Here is a 21,097-nt window from a genome sequence, read left to right as displayed (position 1 = left end):
TGCTGTTCCATGATAATTGATAATTGTGAATTGTCAAACTTTTTCATTCAACAGTGATCAGTGGGTAATCATTTGTTGTAGGTTATTCTGTGTCTATGTACTATATTATTGATTCTGTTTCAATGACATTCAGCCTTGGGCGTGTTGAGGAAACAGAGCGTGTTTAGTAAACTTTTGCGACTTTTGTGATTATTTACTGATTATATTAACGAAATGAATAGTGGAATGCTAGAAATAAACAAGAAGCCTGAAAAGGATGGCCTGCCAGCTGCCACTTACAAACAAATACCTGAGTCTGACTTGGAAGGTATGTAGCATATGTAAGCGAAAATTGCATCAGATCGATTGACCTCTTACGATTAGTAAAAAAATTAAACCTGTTCTGCTGCAGAAGAAGCGGTAAAGCGACCTAAAAAGACCGTCACCAAAGAGAAGAACAATTTGGATGGTGCTGATGAGAAAATGCTTCCTGGTGAAGAAAAAAATGCTTCTGAAAAAAGTAACGTTAATGCAAACGAAATCAAGTTCACCGCCAACGAGAAGCAGAATGGGGATGCTAAACTGGACATAGGTAATAATTTTAATTAATTAATTAATAATAACTATAACAATTAGTAGAATCAGGAGAGCTAAAAGAAAGTTTTGCATTTTACATTTCCAATGGTCAAAATATAATTTCAGTTTATATAAATTACAATGTAATTTTTGAGCAATGAGCTGAGCAAAAAAATGGGCTCTTAGATCAAAGCCCTTACTTAAACTAGTTTGGCCTTTGATGCTCCAATTACATTTTTAAATCCAAGGACATTAATTTACCATTTACTTTAGAAAACACTAGGTTCAAAATAAAAATAATAGGTTCAAAGCCCCAAATTTTTTGAAAGAGCTTTGGAATCCATTGGAATACAAATTGCAAAGTATTTCTATAAGTAATTCATTTCTCAACCCCAATTAATTGTTCATGAAAGGGCTTGAAGTGTAGTGCTTCTAAAGAACTGGAAGCACATTTTCAAGCACTATAAGTCTTCCCATGTGTATGAATGTGAAGATCAAATCAAAATTCACTTAGTTAATTTGTTTATATTGAAATATATAGTTTTTGAATCAAATTTTATCTGAATTACATATAGCTGAAACAGTGGCAAATAAACATTCACTTTATCATTTGGATTGTTAGTAAAGTTTATTGTATCAAAAGAATGGAATATATATATGTACGTTAACAAAGAAGGAAGTATTTCTAATTGCTTTGATAAGACTATAAAACTGTATTATATGTATAATTATGTACATTATGTGTACTTATACACAATTATTATTAAATAGAACATTTAATCGTTTTGTGTTATCAGTTGAAATTAATTCAGAAATAGAAACAAAAATTCTTTTTGCCTTGCTACAAAAGCAGTAATTATCTGAAAAAAGTGACATAAAGGTTAATCATGAAGTCTCATAACTTCTGTTCATATACACTTATTTGTCTAATCAACGTTTTGTATTCGTCATATAAGTATGTTTTATTATGAAATCTGCAGGGGGTATCAAGGTTGCGTGTTATCACAAACATTTTTTTAACGGCTATTGTATAGAAATTTCAGGAATGGCAGTAAATCACCACATGTGTTAAGTTACTCTAGAAATTGTAGTAAATTATAGAAGATTCAGTCTTTGTCATTTTATTCTAATTGTTAAAACAATGTGTTATTCCGAAAAATCACGTTTAATAGGTGATGTAAAGGGACAGTATGTAGGCATGAGTAAAGAAGAATTGATGAAGTATGCCAACGATCCGTTTTGGGTTCGTCTACGTTGGTTCCTGTTCATTTCTTTCTGGATCCTTTGGGCTGCCATGCTAGTAGGCGCTATCATGATTATAGTGGCAGCTCCCAAGTGTAATCCTCCAGAACCCAGAACTTGGTAAGACATGCACTCTAACAGTTACGGGTTATTACTGTTCTTTTCTATATTTTGTAGTTTTTTCAAGTCTTAAAATAGGATAGTTGATAGTTTAAAGGGATTACATCTGCTAAAATGTGATTTCTATATATTTATTTGGTTAGTATTTTTTATGTAATGAAAATTGTTTATATAACTTTATATATGTATTAATTTTTTATATTTGACGACCGCATTACAATTTAATATACTTACAATAAAGAGTATAGTACATTAAACCCCTCAAGTAGGTGGCATTATGTTTTTGGGAGAATATTTTTTAATTTGAAAATGATCTTTTATTAAGGCCTGATATTGGGTGTAATACTATCGATTATAAACTTTCTTTCAACGACTTTTAGATACAATTTTTCTCATTTTAATAACAGGTGGGAACAGGGTCCTCTTACAGAAGTCAAAGAAGAAGTGACCAAACAGCAGTTACAAGCATTAAAGGATAATGGAGTACAAGGAATAATTTTGTCATGGTTCTCATTCTTGGATGCTTATAGTTTCCTCAATCAATCCACAGATTATTTGAAAGTAGTAAAAGCAGCAAACGAACTAAACGTTAGCGTAATCATAGATCTGAATCCACTTTCTTCAACGAAGTGGTTTAGGGATTCAGAAGGGAAAGATGACTTTTATACTGATTATTATATTTGGCAGAAACCTAAGGGCGTTAACGCAACTGGTAGTCCAGAACCCCCTAACAACTGGGTAATAAGAATCGTTTATTTTTAATCGCACAATTCACATTTTCTTTTAAATTGCAGATATCTAAAGAAAATCGTTCCTCTTGGGTATATTCTGAAGTTCGCAAGGAGTTTTATTATGCCCCTCAGTCTGCACCTCACTTGAATTTCAGAAACCCAAATGTCATAAGAGAGTTTACAAATGTACTTGTTGGTCTTATTGACAAAGGTGCAAGAGGTATAAGGCTTCATGGAGCACCTTATTTGCTTGTAGATCTGAATTTCGCAGATGAAGCGATAATAGCGCCTGAAGGTTTCTATCATACAGAGTATGGCTTCTATTCTCATACAAAAACAGAAAATTTACATGAAATCGGGCCTATTATTAAACAGTGGCGAGACGTGATCAGAAATAAAACGGAAAACGGGGCCCCCTTAATTTTGGCAGAGGATTTGAACACTTTGGAACCTTTCAAAGTTAATGGTAGTTTGATCATTGACTTGCCTAGGCATTCTAAATTGTTTAATAGCAGCAGGAAATTGTCATCTTCATTGTTACATAATGACCTCAAATCGACGTTTACGTTGTTGGAACACAATTGGCCATTGTGGGAGGTAAGTGGACCAATTTTTTATTTTTATTGATTTATTAAGGAATGAATTCCATGTCAGGGCTAAAAGAAAACCGCTACTATAAATTGAAGGCTCTCGGCCTCCAGATAACACATACAAATTGATAAAATTTACATAAGTAAATCTGATAATATTAAGATTAGTACACAGACGAATAACATAAGCACATAACAATAAAAGTTAATTTTGAATATTGATTTTTAATATCTACGTAAGTACTGAAATGGAAAAATTTGAAGAAAATAGTAATTAGTCTGAACACATTTCTTAAACAGTCACCAGGCATAGAGAGCAAACCTCCTGGTTTAGATACTAAATTAGATTTTTACATTTAGATTCCAAAACAGGGATCAAAACTGCGCGCTTTGTAATGTTGCTCAAAATTCAAAACAAAAAGAGTACTATCTTCGTAAATCCTAGGCTCGTTGTCGAGACCTCGACGTAAATGTCAATAAAACGGATTTAAGAGGTACTCAGAAAGGTTCTAATACCAGGAACTGACGACTCTACGCCTTTACCAACGGTCGAAACAAAGATATTATTTCTTGGCACAAAAACTGCCAGCACATAGATACATCAAACTTCAGGATCAATTATTTGGATCAAACACCAATGGCAAACTTATTGAAAACTAAAATTTAAATACTAGGCGTGGTCCAGTGATTATATTGCGATACCATTATTTGGGGCAAAATCCTCTCTTTTTGAGGAAAATAAGAATCACCACAAATTATTACAAAGGCTTATATTTCACCACCAAAGAAAGGATTGTAAATTGATGCAAAATTGGCTAAACACAAAACTTATAGGCGTTGCCTCTAAAAACAATACAAAAGAATGTACGTCATCCCGGGAAGTAAGGGCGACAATGTCTTTTGCCCTCACAGCAATAAAGTCTGGGACTCTTCAAGGTGTTGTATCTAGTGTAAAAATCACAGGGCGATCGATTACCATGTGCTGTTCACAGTAATAATGGGATGACTGATGATTTTATAAGTGACTTCCCGATTCAAGTATAGTTTGGTCACGCCATTTACCGAAGAGTGATATAGCTCCCATATAAAAGAAAGTTACAATTCCCCTGTTACCCAGTGAAAAAGGGACGGGTATCCTTCAACAAGATAAACTAGACTTCTAAGGTCAATACAACTAGACGGAACAGAGTCAAACAAATGATGCAAAACTAAAATTAATATCATATATGAAAAGTAGTACTTAGAATAGATAAATTCGTAAAAGAAAGGCTAAAAATAGAATCCCGGTATTCCAAAAGCAGTTTTTCCACATGACTCGTTTTCCAACGGAACCTTGAAATAGAAATGGCATGATATGGGGGTGGGGGGTGGATAATTATCTCTTTTTTCTAAGAGCATCGAAAAGTACAGAATATCCCTGATGCATTATTTACCAGTAATACATTTGAGTTCTGTAACCATTTTTACCTTTAAAGTGAATATTAATCTTTGTTACAGCAAAATAATAACGCCTTACCATCAGATGTTATGTACACTTTAATCTCTCTTTTACCGGGTGTTCCTCTACTTCATAACAATGAAACTCTGGATCCTGAACTCTTAAAAATACGCAGCTCACCCTCAGTTCAGTACGGTACATTTCTGAAATACCAACTTAACAACGGTACTGTGTTTGCCTACACCAGGTAAATAATATATCTTTTTTTCTTAAAATCTTGTGTTTTACATTTTACAAAATCACTATTTTAATTTTTTATCCGATTTCTTTTTTGCAATTCAGGGAAAGGTAAGAAATTTGATTTGTTTTAATAGGTGTTGTATGTAAAAATTGTAAATGCAGGCGCACGTATAAGAAAAACATTTTTGCTTATTTTAAGTAAAAATAATTCTTTAATCACCTCAAAAAAATAATTACTTCTATAGATGAGATGTTTATTTAAAAATTAAAGTGATTCATCGAGTTTTAAGGCTTTTCACAAAAATAATATGGACAAAAATTGTTTCGTTCAAATAGCTGTGATTTCACTAACTTTGGACGTAGGATGTTCTACTAAAAATTGCTTTGAACGGAATTAAATTTTATATAATATTCAGTCAACTTTTTGTAAAAAAAATTTTTTTTGGATATCAATTATGAAAAAATAAAATAATGATTTGTTTTTGCTAAACTGAGTGTAGAAGGATCTTATGATAACTCTATAGAGAGTTTTATAATATTGCAACTAAGAATTTAGCACAACCTAAATGTACTTTTTATAACGATAGTGCAAAATTAAACTGAATAAATTAATATTATTCAATTGTTCTAATAAAAGATCTTTAACCTTATTTTTAGACTAATTAGTGATCTTATAATTTACTGTGGCATTTACATTTTAATTTATATGTGTACAGGGTGTCACCTGGCAATCCGGGTTACTTAGTAGCAATAAATCCAACTGACAGGAAAATGGTGGTAGATTTCCCTAAGGAAGTTCGCACTATTTCCCAAGAAATTACCGTTCAATACATCAGTAAAAATTATAACGAGACAGGCGTTACCCCAGAGTAAGTGAATTAATTTCTGTTTATTATTTGTACAGTATAATACCAGCAATGGTTTTAAATTTATTTTTAGGTTAAAGATTGATGCCAAGATGGTCCCAATATCTCCAGAAGCCGCTGGAGTATTTACCTACATTCCACAAAAGCCTTAAAATGAGAGTTTATAAAATTGAAACTTGTGCTATTCTCAGTTAATAATCGTGAAACTCTTAGGAATGTATTTTCTCATTTAATTAGTAAAGAAGTTAGAATGCTTTGGTTTTCCTAATACCTACAAGAACAAGGATGTGAGACTTAAAATTGTTTCGTTTTTTTTATACTAGGTCTTTAAATTGACAATTGGATTATTTGTGGAAACGTGCAAAAAAATAATATTTTATCGATATAAAGATGACTTTATTAATTGATTAAGGTAAAAAGGTAAATTGTGTTTTGTATCAATACATAAACAACAATAATAAGAAATAGGGAGAAGGGAACAAGCCAATAGAAGGGCATGTATTATGTTAACTAATGATGAATTATTTGCATATAAGACATCATTTAATATAATAAGATGCCAAGTTTATACTTATTGATTTCCCGGCTTTCTAGCAATGACAGCTTATGTCCCTTATTTTCATTACGTAAAATTTCAATTTAATGATTGCTAAATGTATTATTTAGTTCTAGAAAAGATTATTTATTTTAAGAGGGATCATTCTTATTTTTAAAACTTATATCAAATTTTCTTCCTGGTTGATCTATATAAACTAGACTCATAAGTTAGTTGTAGCCTTTAGATTTGCATTAAAAATAGTTTGTAAATTGATTAAAATTTACATGTCCTTTAAAGTAACACCCAGTACATTATTATGTATCACATTCTATGCTTTTAATTTTAGCACCTTTTTGGCCTATGGTTTTCTGTGTTTTTGACGACTCCTACCATAGATATTAAGTTAAATCATTTAGCTAAGTACATGCCCATAATTAATTAAAGATATATATTTTTCTTATCTATGATACTATGTACACTATAATCTATGGTATACTAGTAAAATGGCGTAAATTAGTTTGCTTGTATAATTACATTTTTATAAATATTAAACAAAATATTTAGTGTTTCTAGCTGATAGTGTAGATTAATTTTCAAAAATGGGAGTTCCTGCATTTTTCAGGTGGCTGAGCAGAAAATATCCTTCTGTAATAGTTCATTGTGTTGAGCAAAAGGTAATCGAGGTTAAGTTAATTTGGAATCCATTCATAATATTCACAAAAAAAATTTTGATTAAATGTTCAGCCGGTGGACGTGAACGGAACCAAAATACCGGTGGATTCTTCGCAGCCAAACCCTAATGGAGTCGAATTTGATAATTTGTATTTGGACATGAATGGTATAATTCATCCTTGTACTCATCCGGAAGATAGGCCTGCACCTAGAAACGAAGACGAAATGATGGTTGCTATTTTCGAGTGTATCGACAGACTTTTTAGAATTGTACGGCCTAGAAAATTGTTGTATATGGCTATTGACGGTGTAGCTCCTCGAGCTAAAATGAATCAACAAAGATCTCGGCGTTTCCGAGCTTCCAAGGAGACGGTGGAAAAAATTAACGAAGTCAATAGGGTTAGGGCAGAATTACTTTTGAAAGGGGCGAAGTTACCTGCAGAGAAACCAAAAGAAGACCATTTTGATTCTAACTGTATCACACCAGGAACACCTTTTATGGCCAGACTATCTGATTGTCTTCATTATTATATACACGATCGTTTGAATAATGATCCTGGTTGGAATGGGATTAAAGTTATACTATCAGATGCTAATGTACCTGGAGAAGGAGAACATAAGATAATGGATTACATTCGCAGGCAAAGAGGTAAAATTTGTTCTTATTTTAGACTGTCTATTACTAATAATGTTTATGTTATGTTATTCATAAACTACAAGAGACAATTCTAATTGCTACAAAATTTTTTAAAAGTGGGTATTATTAAGATTGTGTCTCCTGTTGATAACACACATGCCCAATGTTTGTTTATCAAACAGTTTATGGTAATATCAGGCAAGTTATTCAGTTTTTTTAGTTACCACAGTCTCCTTAATTAGATAAATAAATAGCTTTATTAAAAACATTATTTTTTATGTAGTATCCTTTGTTTTTATTTTTTTGCTACACGTCTAATTATTAATTGACATTTTTTTGGTCTTATTTAGCACAGCCTGACCATGATCCAAATACACAGCATTGCTTATGTGGAGCTGATGCTGATTTAATAATGTTAGGACTAGCAACTCATGAACCTAATTTTACTATAATTAGGGAAGAATTCAAACCAAACAAACCAAGGCCATGTGACATCTGTGGACAAACAGGTAAGCTGTACATTTTATTACCAAAATCTGTTAATTGTAAAATTCCGTGTATGTACATCAATTTATTTTTGTTTTCTTTTAGGACACGATTTAAAGGACTGCATTGGATCAGCACCTGATGTACAAGAGACGCAAACATTTAGTTCTGAACAGGACTTCATTTTTGTTCGGCTATGTGTCCTTCGAGAATATTTAGAACGAGAATTGGCGATGCCTAATTTACCTTTTAAATACGAATTTGAAAGAGCTCTCGATGATTGGGTTTTTATGTGTTTCTTTGTGGGAAACGATTTCCTACCTCACCTACCCAGTCTCGAGATTCGTGAAGGTGCTATTGATCGTCTTGTAAGACTGTACAAAGACGCCGTATATAAAACAGGAGGTTGGTTGACCGACAGCGGGGAAGTTAATTTGGATCGTGTGCAGCTTATCATGAATGAGTTAGGAAAAGCAGAAGATGAAATATTCAAGAAAAGGCAACAGAATGAGCTTGCCTTTAAAGCCCGAGAGAAAGCAAAGAAGAGACGTACGGAATTCAACCAGTTTAGGCCTGATTGGAGACTGGTAAACGATACTCAGTTTGCACCAAAAGTAAGAAAGATTTTTATTGATAAATAATGTGTTTGTTTTGCAATGTGAGTTGATTTCTTTTTTAGAGAATCAATGAAGCTTCTCCAGTTTTAAACGCCAGGCAGGAGGCGTTCGAGATTCGAAAGGCAGGCATGCACACAAGTGCTGGGGTGCAAACATTATTGAGGACATCTAGCGAACCTGCAGATTTAGACAAACAGGATCGAAGGGGTGTTAAAAGGCCTTTGGAGGATGATGATGAAGACGATGACCAAGTTCACGATGAAGTTCGATTATGGGAGGATGGCTTCAAAGATCGGTATTATGAATCGAAGTTCGACGTAACACCCAATCAACATGACTTTAGGTGAAATTTACATGAAATTTATAAATATGAAGTAATCAAGAAGACTAGAGATGGGAGTAGACTTTGTATGACTTATCGTAAGAGCGGCACTACGTTGTGCTTGGAGGTTCGCTGTGCGATAAGGCATGCGCGGCTGACTTGACGCGCAGGCAAGGAGCTTCTATTTTAGTTGCGTCGTCCATGTTTTACTAGTGATGATGACTTTTTGGCCCCATTCGCTTGCGGTTGAGTTATTATCCTATCTCAATTCTTCTTGGGAGTAACCGTAAAATTTACAAACAAAAATTATAATAAAACATTGGTTTTTAGATATAGTGTTGCCCTTCACTATATAAGAGGTCTTTGTTGGGTGCTGAAGTATTACTATCAAGGCTGTGCTTCATGGAAATGGTATTACCCATACCACTATGCCCCCTTTGCCTCTGATTTTGTCAATATTGCTGGACTTAGTACAGAATTTGAAAGCGATACACAACCAGTAAGCATTTGTGCATAGGTTGTTTATATTTTTTTAATGGTTTGTTTAACTAGTAATGTTGTTTCAGTTCAGACCTCTGGAACAACTAATGGGAGTTTTTCCGGCTGCCAGTAGGAAACATGTTCCCGAACCATGGTCTGAGCTTATGACAGATCCAGTATGTGTTTTTATATTTTCGATTTATTATCTTGATTTTTGATTATAAAATCATTAATTTAGTATCTTGATTATTTATTCTATAAATAGTTGTTCCGTTTTTTTTTTACTGACATTTAATATGTGTTATTACTGAATTATAAGTAATTATATATTTATAATTTTTATACACTTTTGTCTTCCAGGATTCTCCTATAATTGACTTCTATCCTGAGGATTTTAAGATCGATCTGAATGGTAAAAAATTCGCTTGGCAGGGAGTCGCACTTTTGCCTTTTGTAGACGAAAAGAGACTTTTTAAGGCACTGGAGCCTTATTACAGTAAATTGACTCACGAGGAGATTCGTCGTAATATACGGGGAGATGACAGACTTTACGTATCAAAACGTAATCCGTCTTACAAATTCGTTATGGGTCTTTATCAACAAAACGTCTCATCGACCATTGAATCAGCTTTCGCCTACGAAGGAATTCGTGGTACTGTACTGGTCACGGAACAGTGCGTCACATTAGGGGGGTAAGCTGAAAATAATGACATTTATTTATTACAATAATGATAAGTACATAAAAAAATCTTTTACTGATCAAACAAATGAAAATTTGCTTTTTTTCAGTGTTTTGCATTCTCCAGTGAAAGGCTTAACGACGATAATGCATAATAGTGTAATGTGTGTCAATTTCCGTGATCCAAAGTATCCTAGGGGATTCATATTTCCTGCAAAAGCATTAAAAGGAGCACAGCCACCCGCCAGGGTTCTTAAACCGCAAGATTTAGATGCGGCAAACAGTAGAAATTGGAGGCCCACTATTGGAATGGTTCCTTCAAATAAAAGGTATGATATTCAATGTTTTAGGGATAATAAGTGTATTTTTTTTTTAATTGCAGTGTGACTTTGGATTCTGCTGGTCATCGAATGTTGGGACATTTCACAAGAGCTGACCGAGGACCATATTCCAATGTTCCACCTCCTCCGTCTATAGCGAGAAATTCCAGAAATTTCCGTCAACATGATCATCAAGGTTAGTTTTTAATTTTTTTTTTCGCTTCTATACAGAAAGAAAACGTAATTAAAAAATATTCCGTTACTTATTTTTCTGCTATACATTTATTAAAAGAAAGGACAAATAAAATTAAAATTGATGTTATTATTACTTACAGCTGATAGTAGTATTTATGAAATTCATCACGAAAATGATGATGACAACGATGACTTTGTTGGTAATGATTTAAGTTTTGGTATTGATAGTGACTCTGATGAAAGCAGTATATCAAGAAACAATTCTATTGATTCTTCTAGCTTAACGAACAAATAAATGGAATTCGAATGTAATTAAAAAAAAAAGTAAATATGTAAACTTAACTCTCACAAAGTAATAACTCCCCTTACTGAAAGCGTATAGTTTGTCTTGCCTTTTTAATAGTTGAAACAATGGAAAAAAATTAAAATACTGTGGAGTTATTAATTAACTTGTAACAAGAGGTCGCTCAAAGTTAACTTACTTTTTTTTTATAATTTTCTAATCATAGGGAAGTTATGGCTCCGAAAATCAAAATCGTAATTTTCAGAATATTTTGCGATTTGAAGGTCACAATATCATTACAATTTGAAAAAGTAGTTGTGTGTGTACATGGGGTATGTGTAAGTGCCTGCGTTCGATATCTTGCGAACGAAAAATATCGACCTCGCTGAGTTGTAATGATTCGAAAGAAATTAAAAACCAATTGGTTAATTAAGCTGTAACATTTAAAATAAAAAATAATTCATAGGTAATATGAGCAACTCTGTAGAATGAATGTTAATAATTTAATTTAGTTTAGGTTTTATCCTAACTGATATAAAAGCGAATGTGAGTTTGTTTGTTTATTACCATTTAATGCCTTAACTACTTAACCGATCATCATGATATTTTCTACACACCTTGTCAGGGGTACAGAGAGGGACATAGGGTGCCTCTTCTCCAGAAAAATTACTGTCCTCGAGGGATAGAAAGATTTTTATGGAAAACTTTTATGTGATCGTCTATGATCTTTAACGCGCATTTGGTTAATGAGCGAGCGAAACCGCTGGTAAACCCCAGTTATAATATAAATTATAAAATAAATAGTTTTTAATGTTCTTCATTCTAGAGGGGAATAGATTATCCAGACTTAATTAAAAAAAGGGAGGCTTTAAATCGTTACTAAATGTGACAAGCAGATGAAATATGTGTCATAAATTTATGACTCATCGCTCCCCCGCTCCCTTATGAACGCGTTTAAATATATTTACATATTTGCATATTATAAAATTTTAATAATATCTTTTTACTCTCATTAAAACAAAAATATAGATTTTTTAAGAAGCCTTTTCTAATGCGTTTAGAATCATTTATGTTTCTGATAGTATGCGGCTGACACCTTTTGATAGGCGTCGGGCGTTTATTATACCAAATCATACTCGGCATGATGTGATTGTGCGGTAATAGAAATTATTTTTGGTAGCGATTTAAGGAGAGAGCAAGGGCTGGGCGGCGAGACTACTATACAGTAGTAGCTATCAGATCATCGAATTACAATGATAATAGAGTATGGGGTGTATGTGTATGAATGCGTGTCTGCCGCGGGGGCACAAGAAGAATATATATATATATATGTACGTGGCTACGACGATTGTGAAATTAGGCGTGTCGCTGTCGGTGACGGCACTACAAAGCCCGCAATTACGCGCTTCGCCTCCGGAGGCGACGCCGTTGTCATTGTTGCGTCACGCCCGCAAACAATAGCACAATGCCCTCGCAATTGGCTGTTTTCGTTGGTCGTCGATAGGCAGATAATCGCACTGTTTTGTTGTTCTGCCTCTGATGGTATTGTATATATGTATATATAATTATACAGAAACTAACAGGGCATCTAATTAATTTTGATTGGAGAAGAATTGAATTACAAGATTCGAATGATGCTCTTTAATTCTCGTTAAATCGGCGGCTACTTTACCCAACGTACAGTTGAATCACTTTAAAATAGTTCAATATGCGTATACATTTGAAAGAGTGGAAGTGTTTGATGGCTTTGAATAATAATAGGTAGGTAGTAAGAAGTTTTTAAATAAAAAAATTAATAAAAAAACATAAAAAAATACTAAGGTATTGATATCATAATTAAAAATGAAAGAATTTGTGAGGTGTATTGTTTCATTTGATTTGTTTATTAATTGAATTTGAGATTTGAAAAGCTGTTAGTATTAATTAACTTAAATTTATGTATGTATGGCAATAAAGGCATTTGTTGTTATAAATTAAAGAAAAACGGAAAAATTTAGAAATTCAAACTTGAATATTGATTGCCTAACTATCAAATTATAATAGATACTGGAGAATTGTGAAGTTTCAATAAGGCTAATAGCAAAACCATTAATTCTTTGATAATCTGCTTCAACTACATTTACTGGGTACTTCCAATTACATAAAAAATAATTATTATATTTATGGTTCCGTACTTCAAAAAGAAAAAACGAAACCCTTATGTTAATGTTAAAAAGTTCAAATATCATCAAGACTTTTCTGTAAAAATATACAAGTAATTATTTTTAATACATTTGCGGATCGTGACTTTTGTAGAACCGAAAGGGGGCGTGTGGCAGGTTCGATTTTTGGCCGATGCAATACTTATTTGATTTTACATAATTTGTTTGAATGCAATGAATAAAGAAATTTTAAATACGTTTTCGGAACTTTTTCACTAAATAATATATTTGATAAGATACAGAAACTCGGGCGCGGTAGTTCAATAAGCACTTGAACAGTAATTTATCGAAACTATCAGCACTCCATATGCAGTTTCAATAAATCACCGATTAAACCGAAGTTAATTTACATGATATCAAGGTCCGTAACGTAATCAAATACGTACATGCTTCAATTTTGTTCTTTCTTTTTTTCATCGTAGCTATAATACTTAATAAGAAGAAATATTCAAGTAAAGTTGACGCGGTTATTATTAGAAAAACAAAGCATATACACTAATGTGTACCCAAGGCGTGTCGGCATAATGCAAAGGCAGTACGACAGTTTGCGTCGCGGCGCCTCGTTAAGCTGTAGCCAAACAGGTCGGGTGCGGACCACGTGGCCCCACATAATCACTAGACGCCCAACGTAATCGCCGGTGTATACATCCAAATGCATACATATACTTACCTCTTATAGACGTTTGAACAGGCGTCCGTCCGCCTATTCGTTGTTACCCGTTGACAGGTCATGCGTCTATCATCACAAGTGGCCGGTTATTAAAATGACATCAATCAAACGAACGGGCCACGTACTGTTAATTCATAGCTCAGGGGTTGATTCTTATTCCTTAATATTGCTGCTTGCACGGTATAATATGTATAACAGTTATTATCTAAAAGGGTACTGACTTTGATCGTTTTTCATTATATGTTTGGTTACTTTTACATACTCTAGATACTCTTAATTTTCTCATCGTTTTCACTTAATTCTTTTAGATTACTGGGCATACTGTTATAGCTTACTACTGTTTCATAATTTCTATCTTTACTGCTTATAGCTTTTTTACTTTGGGTATTTAAATCTTCTTACTCATAGTTGTACTGGATGAGTTGATGAATTTTTGCTTAAGTACATCATAATGATAACAGATAACCTCTAGAGTGAAGAGTTGTCTAACACTAAGCGGCTTGTTCTTAATCTCATTCGTATATGACAGTACATTTTTATATAGCACTTATCTGAGTATATTGTTAACGTACAATAAAAAGCAATGGTTCAAGTATAGTACCCTGCGGGATACCTTTACTCGTTCTTCTATACTCACAGTATCGAAGGCCTTGGCCAAATCCAGAAAAGTTACTATAATACCCGTATCCTTCATAAAGCCAAACTGCCCATTAAATAGAATATTATTTCCTCAATACAATTTACATTTGTATCTCTCATTACCTTAGAGATTATTTCACTTTCTTCTTATATCATGCAAATTTTAGATTTCGTCACACCATTTTGTTTTCTCTAAATACGTAACTACTCTGCCCATCATTTTTTAATCCTTGAATGACAAGTGATTTTTATGAAACAAAGTATCTATTTTCGAATATTGTGAGTCAAACTTTATTATATTGTAATACAGAAGGACCTGTATCTATATCTATCACTGCGAAACAGATTTGGTTTTGTGTGCAACGTTTATTTTTTTTCTTTTAGTTAATTCACACTAAATTATTTAACTAATTATTAGGATACAAATTATTTGTTGTTAATAATTATTCATTATATCAAGAGGTATGAAAAGTAAATACGTATAAATTTATCAAGACATAAAAGAACGGTTTTCTTAAACATTTTCTGGTTTTGTATTGAGTGATATGTAAGTATATAAGGCGACATCTCTCGGATGATAATCTTTTGATGGTATCGCGGCATTTTTAACTCTCTTTGGACCAAAGAACAAGAGCCACTTCTTCATAAAATCCGCTCGCGATATTCTATCTCGTTTTTTATTTCTTTTCGCTTAAACAACTACCATGTTCCGTCATCACCTGATTGAGTTTCCCTTTTTGTACATACGTATACCGTTAATGCAGCGCAACACAGCAGTTTTCTGTTCGCTCCGTAGTAGTACTGTAGCGCACTATGGCCCCCGAGACCGACGACGAATTGTCGGGGGCTCTCGAGAGTCTAATCGCTTTAGCAATCAGGGCCATTCTTTGACATGGTACAAGGAACAAAGGACCTAAATGTACGCAACGGTCGATTTTGTTCTTGATTCTTTACGGCATTGTTTAATCTTTCGTCAGTTTCGAACACTCTAAAAGCTCTTGCACTCGAGATAAATGTTCGCATAATAATGCTCCTGTTTTTTTATTTCTTTTTTTTTTTTCTTTTAGAATATATCTGCTATTTTGTGAAGGTACAATGTAATCCGCAGGAACATGTACACAGAGAGAAAAATCTTGTAAAAGTTACCATGCATGCTTATTATCTGGGTGCCTTTATACTGACAATTAAAAATTTAAAATTTACTAAAAATTCTTGTTTTCTAGTAAATTTTATAACTCTTTCTTACAAAAATTGTTAGACTAAATATTGAATTTTTTCAATACATGTCTGTTGTACTCACTTTATAGTGACAAGCATGATACTAAAATTTTTCTCTCCGTGTTATTAATGGCACTACCGGATTATATTTTAAGCAGAAACATTTCTAGAGGTATGTTCTACAATTGTGAAAAATGTGACACACAAATGTAGCACAAATGGGGACAAAAGAAATTTGTAATACTGTCTTAAACAATAATGTAACCAGCTTTACTATCACAAGTTGTAACAGAATGATGTACAAATAAGATAGTTTCGTTACATCTGCAGTTTTTATAATCGCCTTATAAAGAGGGAGAAGTTCTTCCTACATGATTATAAATATAAAACTACAATTTATGGAAAGAAAAGCATAATTCGTAGTAAGCTTTTAATTTTATATGCAAATTTGAAAAAAGTATTTTAGTAATGTGTATTAATATAAAAATTGATATGTTCAGTTATCCTGTTTTTCGATTATCCGAATGATTTACGACAACAATTAGTCTAGTTAATCAAGCTACAACTTTCAATCAAACTGTATCTGCAATATTAAAATGTAAGTCATATCGGAAGGTACAACAATGGACAACCTTTATATTATATGTATAGGTAATAGTGCAAAATCAGCTTTTAACAAGTGGTTCTTTGTGTATTCACCTGTTAAAAGCTCACTTCGTATGCAACTGCAGATTTATAAACAAATTAAAAAATCTCACCTTCTACTTCTGCAGTTTTCTCGCAATTGCTATTGCTGGAATCAGTGGAATCGGTTCTTTTATATCTGATTTTGTTATTGAATCAAAAATCTGCCCATCACTGCCGTTTTCTACAGGGAGGGATCTACTTAAAGGCTTTTTGGGCTGCAGCCCAGGGCCCCGTGAATTGTTATTGTTAGAAATTATTATTATCCAAATGATGTAGACGAACATTTAGTGAATGAGTGCATTTAGAATCTTACTTACTGCAGTCTAAGACACCTCTTGCAGTGAAATATTGTTTGGGTAATTTATGAAAAGAAAGTTGTTGATATTTTCCCAAACTGCTATACCATCTTAAAGATTTTGTTAACGTTGCGCTGTGAAGCTCTTTCTCCAGGATGTCGTATATTATAGAAAATAAATACAGGACAATGTCGAACTATGGACTAAATCATTTATCAGTTCTTTCTATATTGCGATTTAACAAAGGACTTAAGTGCGATGACCAAATAAAGGAATTTGCAGCACAAAAATGCAGAAAGGTTACTTTATAATTTATATAACATAACCATTCATACTTAACATATATTATATATATTTACATCTACAGTTTTTTTTTGACAAAATGGCAATTGGTTCAGTAATTAGGTAGGGCCCCTAAACAGTATTAGCCCAGGGCCCCACAAATTCAAGATCCGCCCCTGGTTTTTTAAAATAAGAGCAAATTAAACACGATTGTGAAGATATTAAGAACATGTTGAGTTTGTGATTGGTACCTCGAAATAAATCAATTAAATCAATCGGTTAGTTTGTTCCTCGTAAATTCATCCACTTCATTAAATAAGTATTACATACCTACACTTCGAATCAGAATTGATGTTATTCATTATTAGGGAACTATCTGTAACATATACAAATAAGATACACAAACATTTGTAATTGTAAGAAGTTTTCTTACCTAATTCTACTTTTTACCTTCTTTGCTGGGTTAATAGTTTTCCACCTAGTACCCCAATGCATGCACGAACAAATTGTAGAATAATTTGCAAGTACACGGAGAAAATGAAAAAGGAAAATTTACCTAAATATTACAGCGATATTTACAATTTATCCCGCTAGTCCGTTGCTTCGTAAGCGGAAATAATAAAAATTACAATTTGGACCCGAATTTATAAAAATGAAATCTCAGCATAAATAAATTTACGAGGTGTTTTAGTTGATATTACAAATTAAATTGTAATAATTAAGAAACATGAAATAATTTAAAAAACAACATGTTAAAATTGATATTATTACAAGTTACCTAATAAATTATCTTATTTTTACGGCAAATTCAGCCATTTACAATCGAAAATTGTAATTTTTGCGTTGTCATAAAAATTTAGTTTTCTACGTATAGCATGAGCAAATAGCAGATTTCTCGAAAATAGCTTTGTAGTAATTTCCCAAAATTCTGTACAAATGTAGGGATATTTTTTACAAAATTGTAGCAAAATAGAACGTAACGCTTTTTATACAAAATAAGTTATTTGTAGATAATGTATATCATCAAGAAAAAAATAGACCTTTTTGCAATTTTAAGGTACAAAATTGTAATAAAAATTTCATCAACAATTTCTTTAAAGGCTTACAAATTGTTAAATTGTAGCATACAGTTCTGGATATTACAATATTAGTTAGTTATTTTTTAACAACTTATTTTCTGGTGTTATTATATCATAACAAGAAACTAAAAATATTCTAATTTGTTGTATCACCGTACTCATCCTGTATTCATATTTATGTATCTTGACGATGTAGTTGTGGACCTCTGATATTGATCTTGGTATGGGTGCAAGTATTGGCTAAGATGCTTACAATCAAGTCGTTTGGCCAAGCGTGTAATTCTAAATTAATTACCTTTGGACAATATATATGTGTGTAAATATAAGCGATTCCCTCGGGGACATAAGCGACCCTACCAAAAAGGACACTGTTTGAAAAGTGAGACGTAATCGTTAAGGATTCTAGTTTTAGGGAAATGTTCAAGGTAGGAAGGAGTTTGGGTGCATATTCAACCAATCTTAGGCGACCCTATGATGATGATGAATTTATACATGTAATATGTTATATAAATAAATAACAGTTTTTATAAGCTTAATAGTATCATCAATCATATCAAACGAAGGCGGACTTCAATGTTTTCCTTGCGTGGACAATAAATAGTTGTCGATTTTTTATGTTTTCGGGTTTTTATGATTAATTAAAAAGAATTCTTCAAACCCTTTTAAAATCTTTTAGATACATTGAGCTTTTTACGTTATTTTTTTATGGTATAATATCGTGTTTAGTTGCAGTATTTTAGTTAAACTACGGACTTTAGATCACATTGGCCATTGAAGTTATTAGAAGCTTAAAAAGGGGACAAAGAGACATTCCACGAATACCTTCTAATATAATATTGGTTTAGTTACAGTATTTTAGTTAAACTGCGGAATTTTTGTACTTATATTTGTTTAATTTAAATATTCTACATTACTTTTGGAGTGTCGCTTATGTCTCACCTAATTTTTACTCGTGTTGTCTGCTTGGGCTTCTATATTTTAATACTTTTGTAAATCGTTCAACTGTTTTTACTTTATGGGTCTTTTTGAAACTATTATATCGTTCAGTTGCCCTCCTGTAAATGAAGTATGCGTAGTCATTCAGAATATGTAAACCGAATGGTTTCTGGTCAGTAGTCTTGTATTTATTCTCAAAAGGCTAACGTTTCGCTCCAAGATTGGGATCTTTATCAAGGCACTGCATGATTACACCAATTCAGACCAATTAAAATTAAGTTGGTAAAGTTGATTACAAGAATATTANCCCGCTCCCTTATGAACGCGTTTAAATATATTTACATATTTGCATATTATAAAATTTTAATAATATCTTTTTACTCTCATTAAAACAAAAATATAGATTTTTTAAGAAGCCTTTTCTAATGCGTTTAGAATCATTTATGTTTCTGATAGTATGCGGCTGACACCTTTTGATAGGCGTCGGGCGTTTATTATACCAAATCATACTCGGCATGATGTGATTGTGCGGTAATAGAAATTATTTTTGGTAGCGATTTAAGGAGAGAGCAAGGGCTGGGCGGCGAGACTACTATACAGTAGTAGCTATCAGATCATCGAATTACAATGATAATAGAGTATGGGGTGTATGTGTATGAATGCGTGTCTGCCGCGGGGGCACAAGAAGAATATATATATATATATGTACGTGGCTACGACGATTGTGAAATTAGGCGTGTCGCTGTCGGTGACGGCACTACAAAGCCCGCAATTACGCGCTTCGCCTCCGGAGGCGACGCCGTTGTCATTGTTGCGTCACGCCCGCAAACAATAGCACAATGCCCTCGCAATTGGCTGTTTTCGTTGGTCGTCGATAGGCAGATAATCGCACTGTTTTGTTGTTCTGCCTCTGATGGTATTGTATATATGTATATATAATCGACAGCGAACTTTCGGGTTCTGCTATATAAACCATGTAAATATCTATCGTGTACTTATATTTTACAATATTTGGCGGGAAAGCAGGGAAAGTTGTTTTTATTTTTACTGTTTGATTACACATTAACGTAACGTAAATTCTCGCTTATTCGAAGCAATACAGTTCCTTGCTCTCCAGCCAAATATCCTAGGTTAAGAAGGTGGTCTGGTTGGGTTTTTTCCTGGGTTTCCCCAACCCTTGCAACGAATGTTGGACCATATGTACATATTTCCCAGAAATTAACTTCGTGTAAATTTTCGTACAGGCCCTCCTCCCTCTCTGCTCAAATTTCTTTTTACTGTAAAACAACAAATAAAGTTTCTTACGAAGGTTTCTGTCTTTTGCGCGAAAGCAGATGGAGGAGATAAAGTAGGGACACTTTTATATGGAGTTAATTAGCTTAATTTTTTGTCTTTTTATATGTAAATTTAGAAAAATGTATATATTATATTGGTAAAGAACGCCGCTGTAGTACCTTCGGGTGGGGCAGCGGCACTGCTGTAAATATCTTCAATTAATAAATAGTATTGTCTTAAGTTACCAACGCCTTTCATGGTATCCCATGAGCGTCGATTTAGGCGCTTTAACTCTGCGTTTGGTTCATCCCACAGCGCCAGTTCTGCTTACCAAAAGTGGCCCACTTGGCACTCTGATCCGTTATCGTTATAAGAATTACACACAAAACTCGCGGCTTCTAGTTCGAGCAAGCCGGAGTTCTCACCCATTTAAAGTTTGAGAATAGGTTGAGGCCGTTTCGACCCCAATGCCTCTAATCATTCGCTTTACCGGATGAGACTCGCAAAAGCGAGCGCCAGCTATCCTGAGGGAAACTTCGGAGGGAACCAGCTACTAGATGGTTCGATTAGTCTTTCGCCCCTATACCCAGTTCCGACGATCGATTTGCACGTCAGAATCGCTACGGACCTCCATCAGGGTTTCCCCTGACTTCGTCCTGACCAGGCATAGTTCACCATCTTTCGGGTCCCAGCGTGTACGCTCTGGGTGCGCCTCTTCTCGCGATGAGAACGAAACGCCCCGGGAGTGCGGGGCCGCGACCGAGCGCGGCCCATCCTCCCTCCGTCCGCGCTAAGGCGGACGT

General features: G+C 33.6%; 2 protein-coding genes across 4 annotated transcripts in view; both read left to right on the top strand.

The window, feature by feature from the left end:
* The first annotated feature begins 87 nt into the window (after positions 1-87).
* On the top strand, positions 88-6,037 carry LOC108736409 (maltase A1). Of its 2 annotated transcripts, none has more exons than XM_025973416.1 (8): positions 88-307; positions 392-571; positions 1,728-1,917; positions 2,325-2,655; positions 2,712-3,245; positions 4,736-4,923; positions 5,633-5,785; positions 5,856-6,037. In XM_025973416.1, exons 1-8 carry the CDS (start codon positions 214-216, stop codon positions 5,932-5,934), a joined length of 1,749 nt encoding a protein of 582 aa, XP_025829201.1. In that variant the 5' UTR covers positions 88-213; the 3' UTR covers positions 5,935-6,037. The 2 variants fall into 2 exon arrangements, with proteins under 2 accessions (XP_025829201.1, XP_025829202.1); XM_025973417.1 differs by having other exon boundaries at positions 228-320.
* A 763-nt stretch (positions 6,038-6,800) lies between these two features.
* LOC108736408 (5'-3' exoribonuclease 2 homolog) overlaps positions 6,801-21,097 on the top strand; it is a 19,241-nt gene continuing 4,944 nt past the window's right edge. Inside the window, exons 1-11 of one of the 2 annotated variants that reach the window (XM_018468819.1) lie at positions 6,801-6,994; positions 7,065-7,641; positions 7,980-8,138; positions 8,221-8,729; positions 8,795-9,075; positions 9,385-9,553; positions 9,621-9,710; positions 9,895-10,226; positions 10,324-10,542; positions 10,596-10,729; positions 10,869-11,084. In XM_018468819.1, the coding sequence (XP_018324321.1) occupies positions 6,920-6,994; positions 7,065-7,641; positions 7,980-8,138; positions 8,221-8,729; positions 8,795-9,075; positions 9,385-9,553; positions 9,621-9,710; positions 9,895-10,226; positions 10,324-10,542; positions 10,596-10,729; positions 10,869-11,023 (2,700 nt within the window). In that variant the 5' untranslated portion in view covers positions 6,801-6,919 and the 3' untranslated portion in view covers positions 11,024-11,084. Of the gene's footprint in view, positions 6,995-7,064; positions 7,642-7,979; positions 8,139-8,220; positions 8,730-8,794; positions 9,076-9,384; positions 9,554-9,620; positions 9,711-9,894; positions 10,227-10,323; positions 10,543-10,595; positions 10,730-10,868; positions 11,085-21,097 lie in introns of those variants that run through there. The other variant, XM_018468817.2, reaches the window with a different exon arrangement.

This window comes from Agrilus planipennis, unplaced genomic scaffold, assembly GCF_000699045.2.
Source record: "Agrilus planipennis isolate EAB-ADULT unplaced genomic scaffold, Apla_2.0 scaffold149, whole genome shotgun sequence".
NCBI classification, from domain to species: Eukaryota; Metazoa; Arthropoda; class Insecta; order Coleoptera; family Buprestidae; genus Agrilus; species Agrilus planipennis.
Note: the sequence above shows the minus strand (reverse complement) of the source record. Positions and strands in the feature narration are given on the sequence as shown.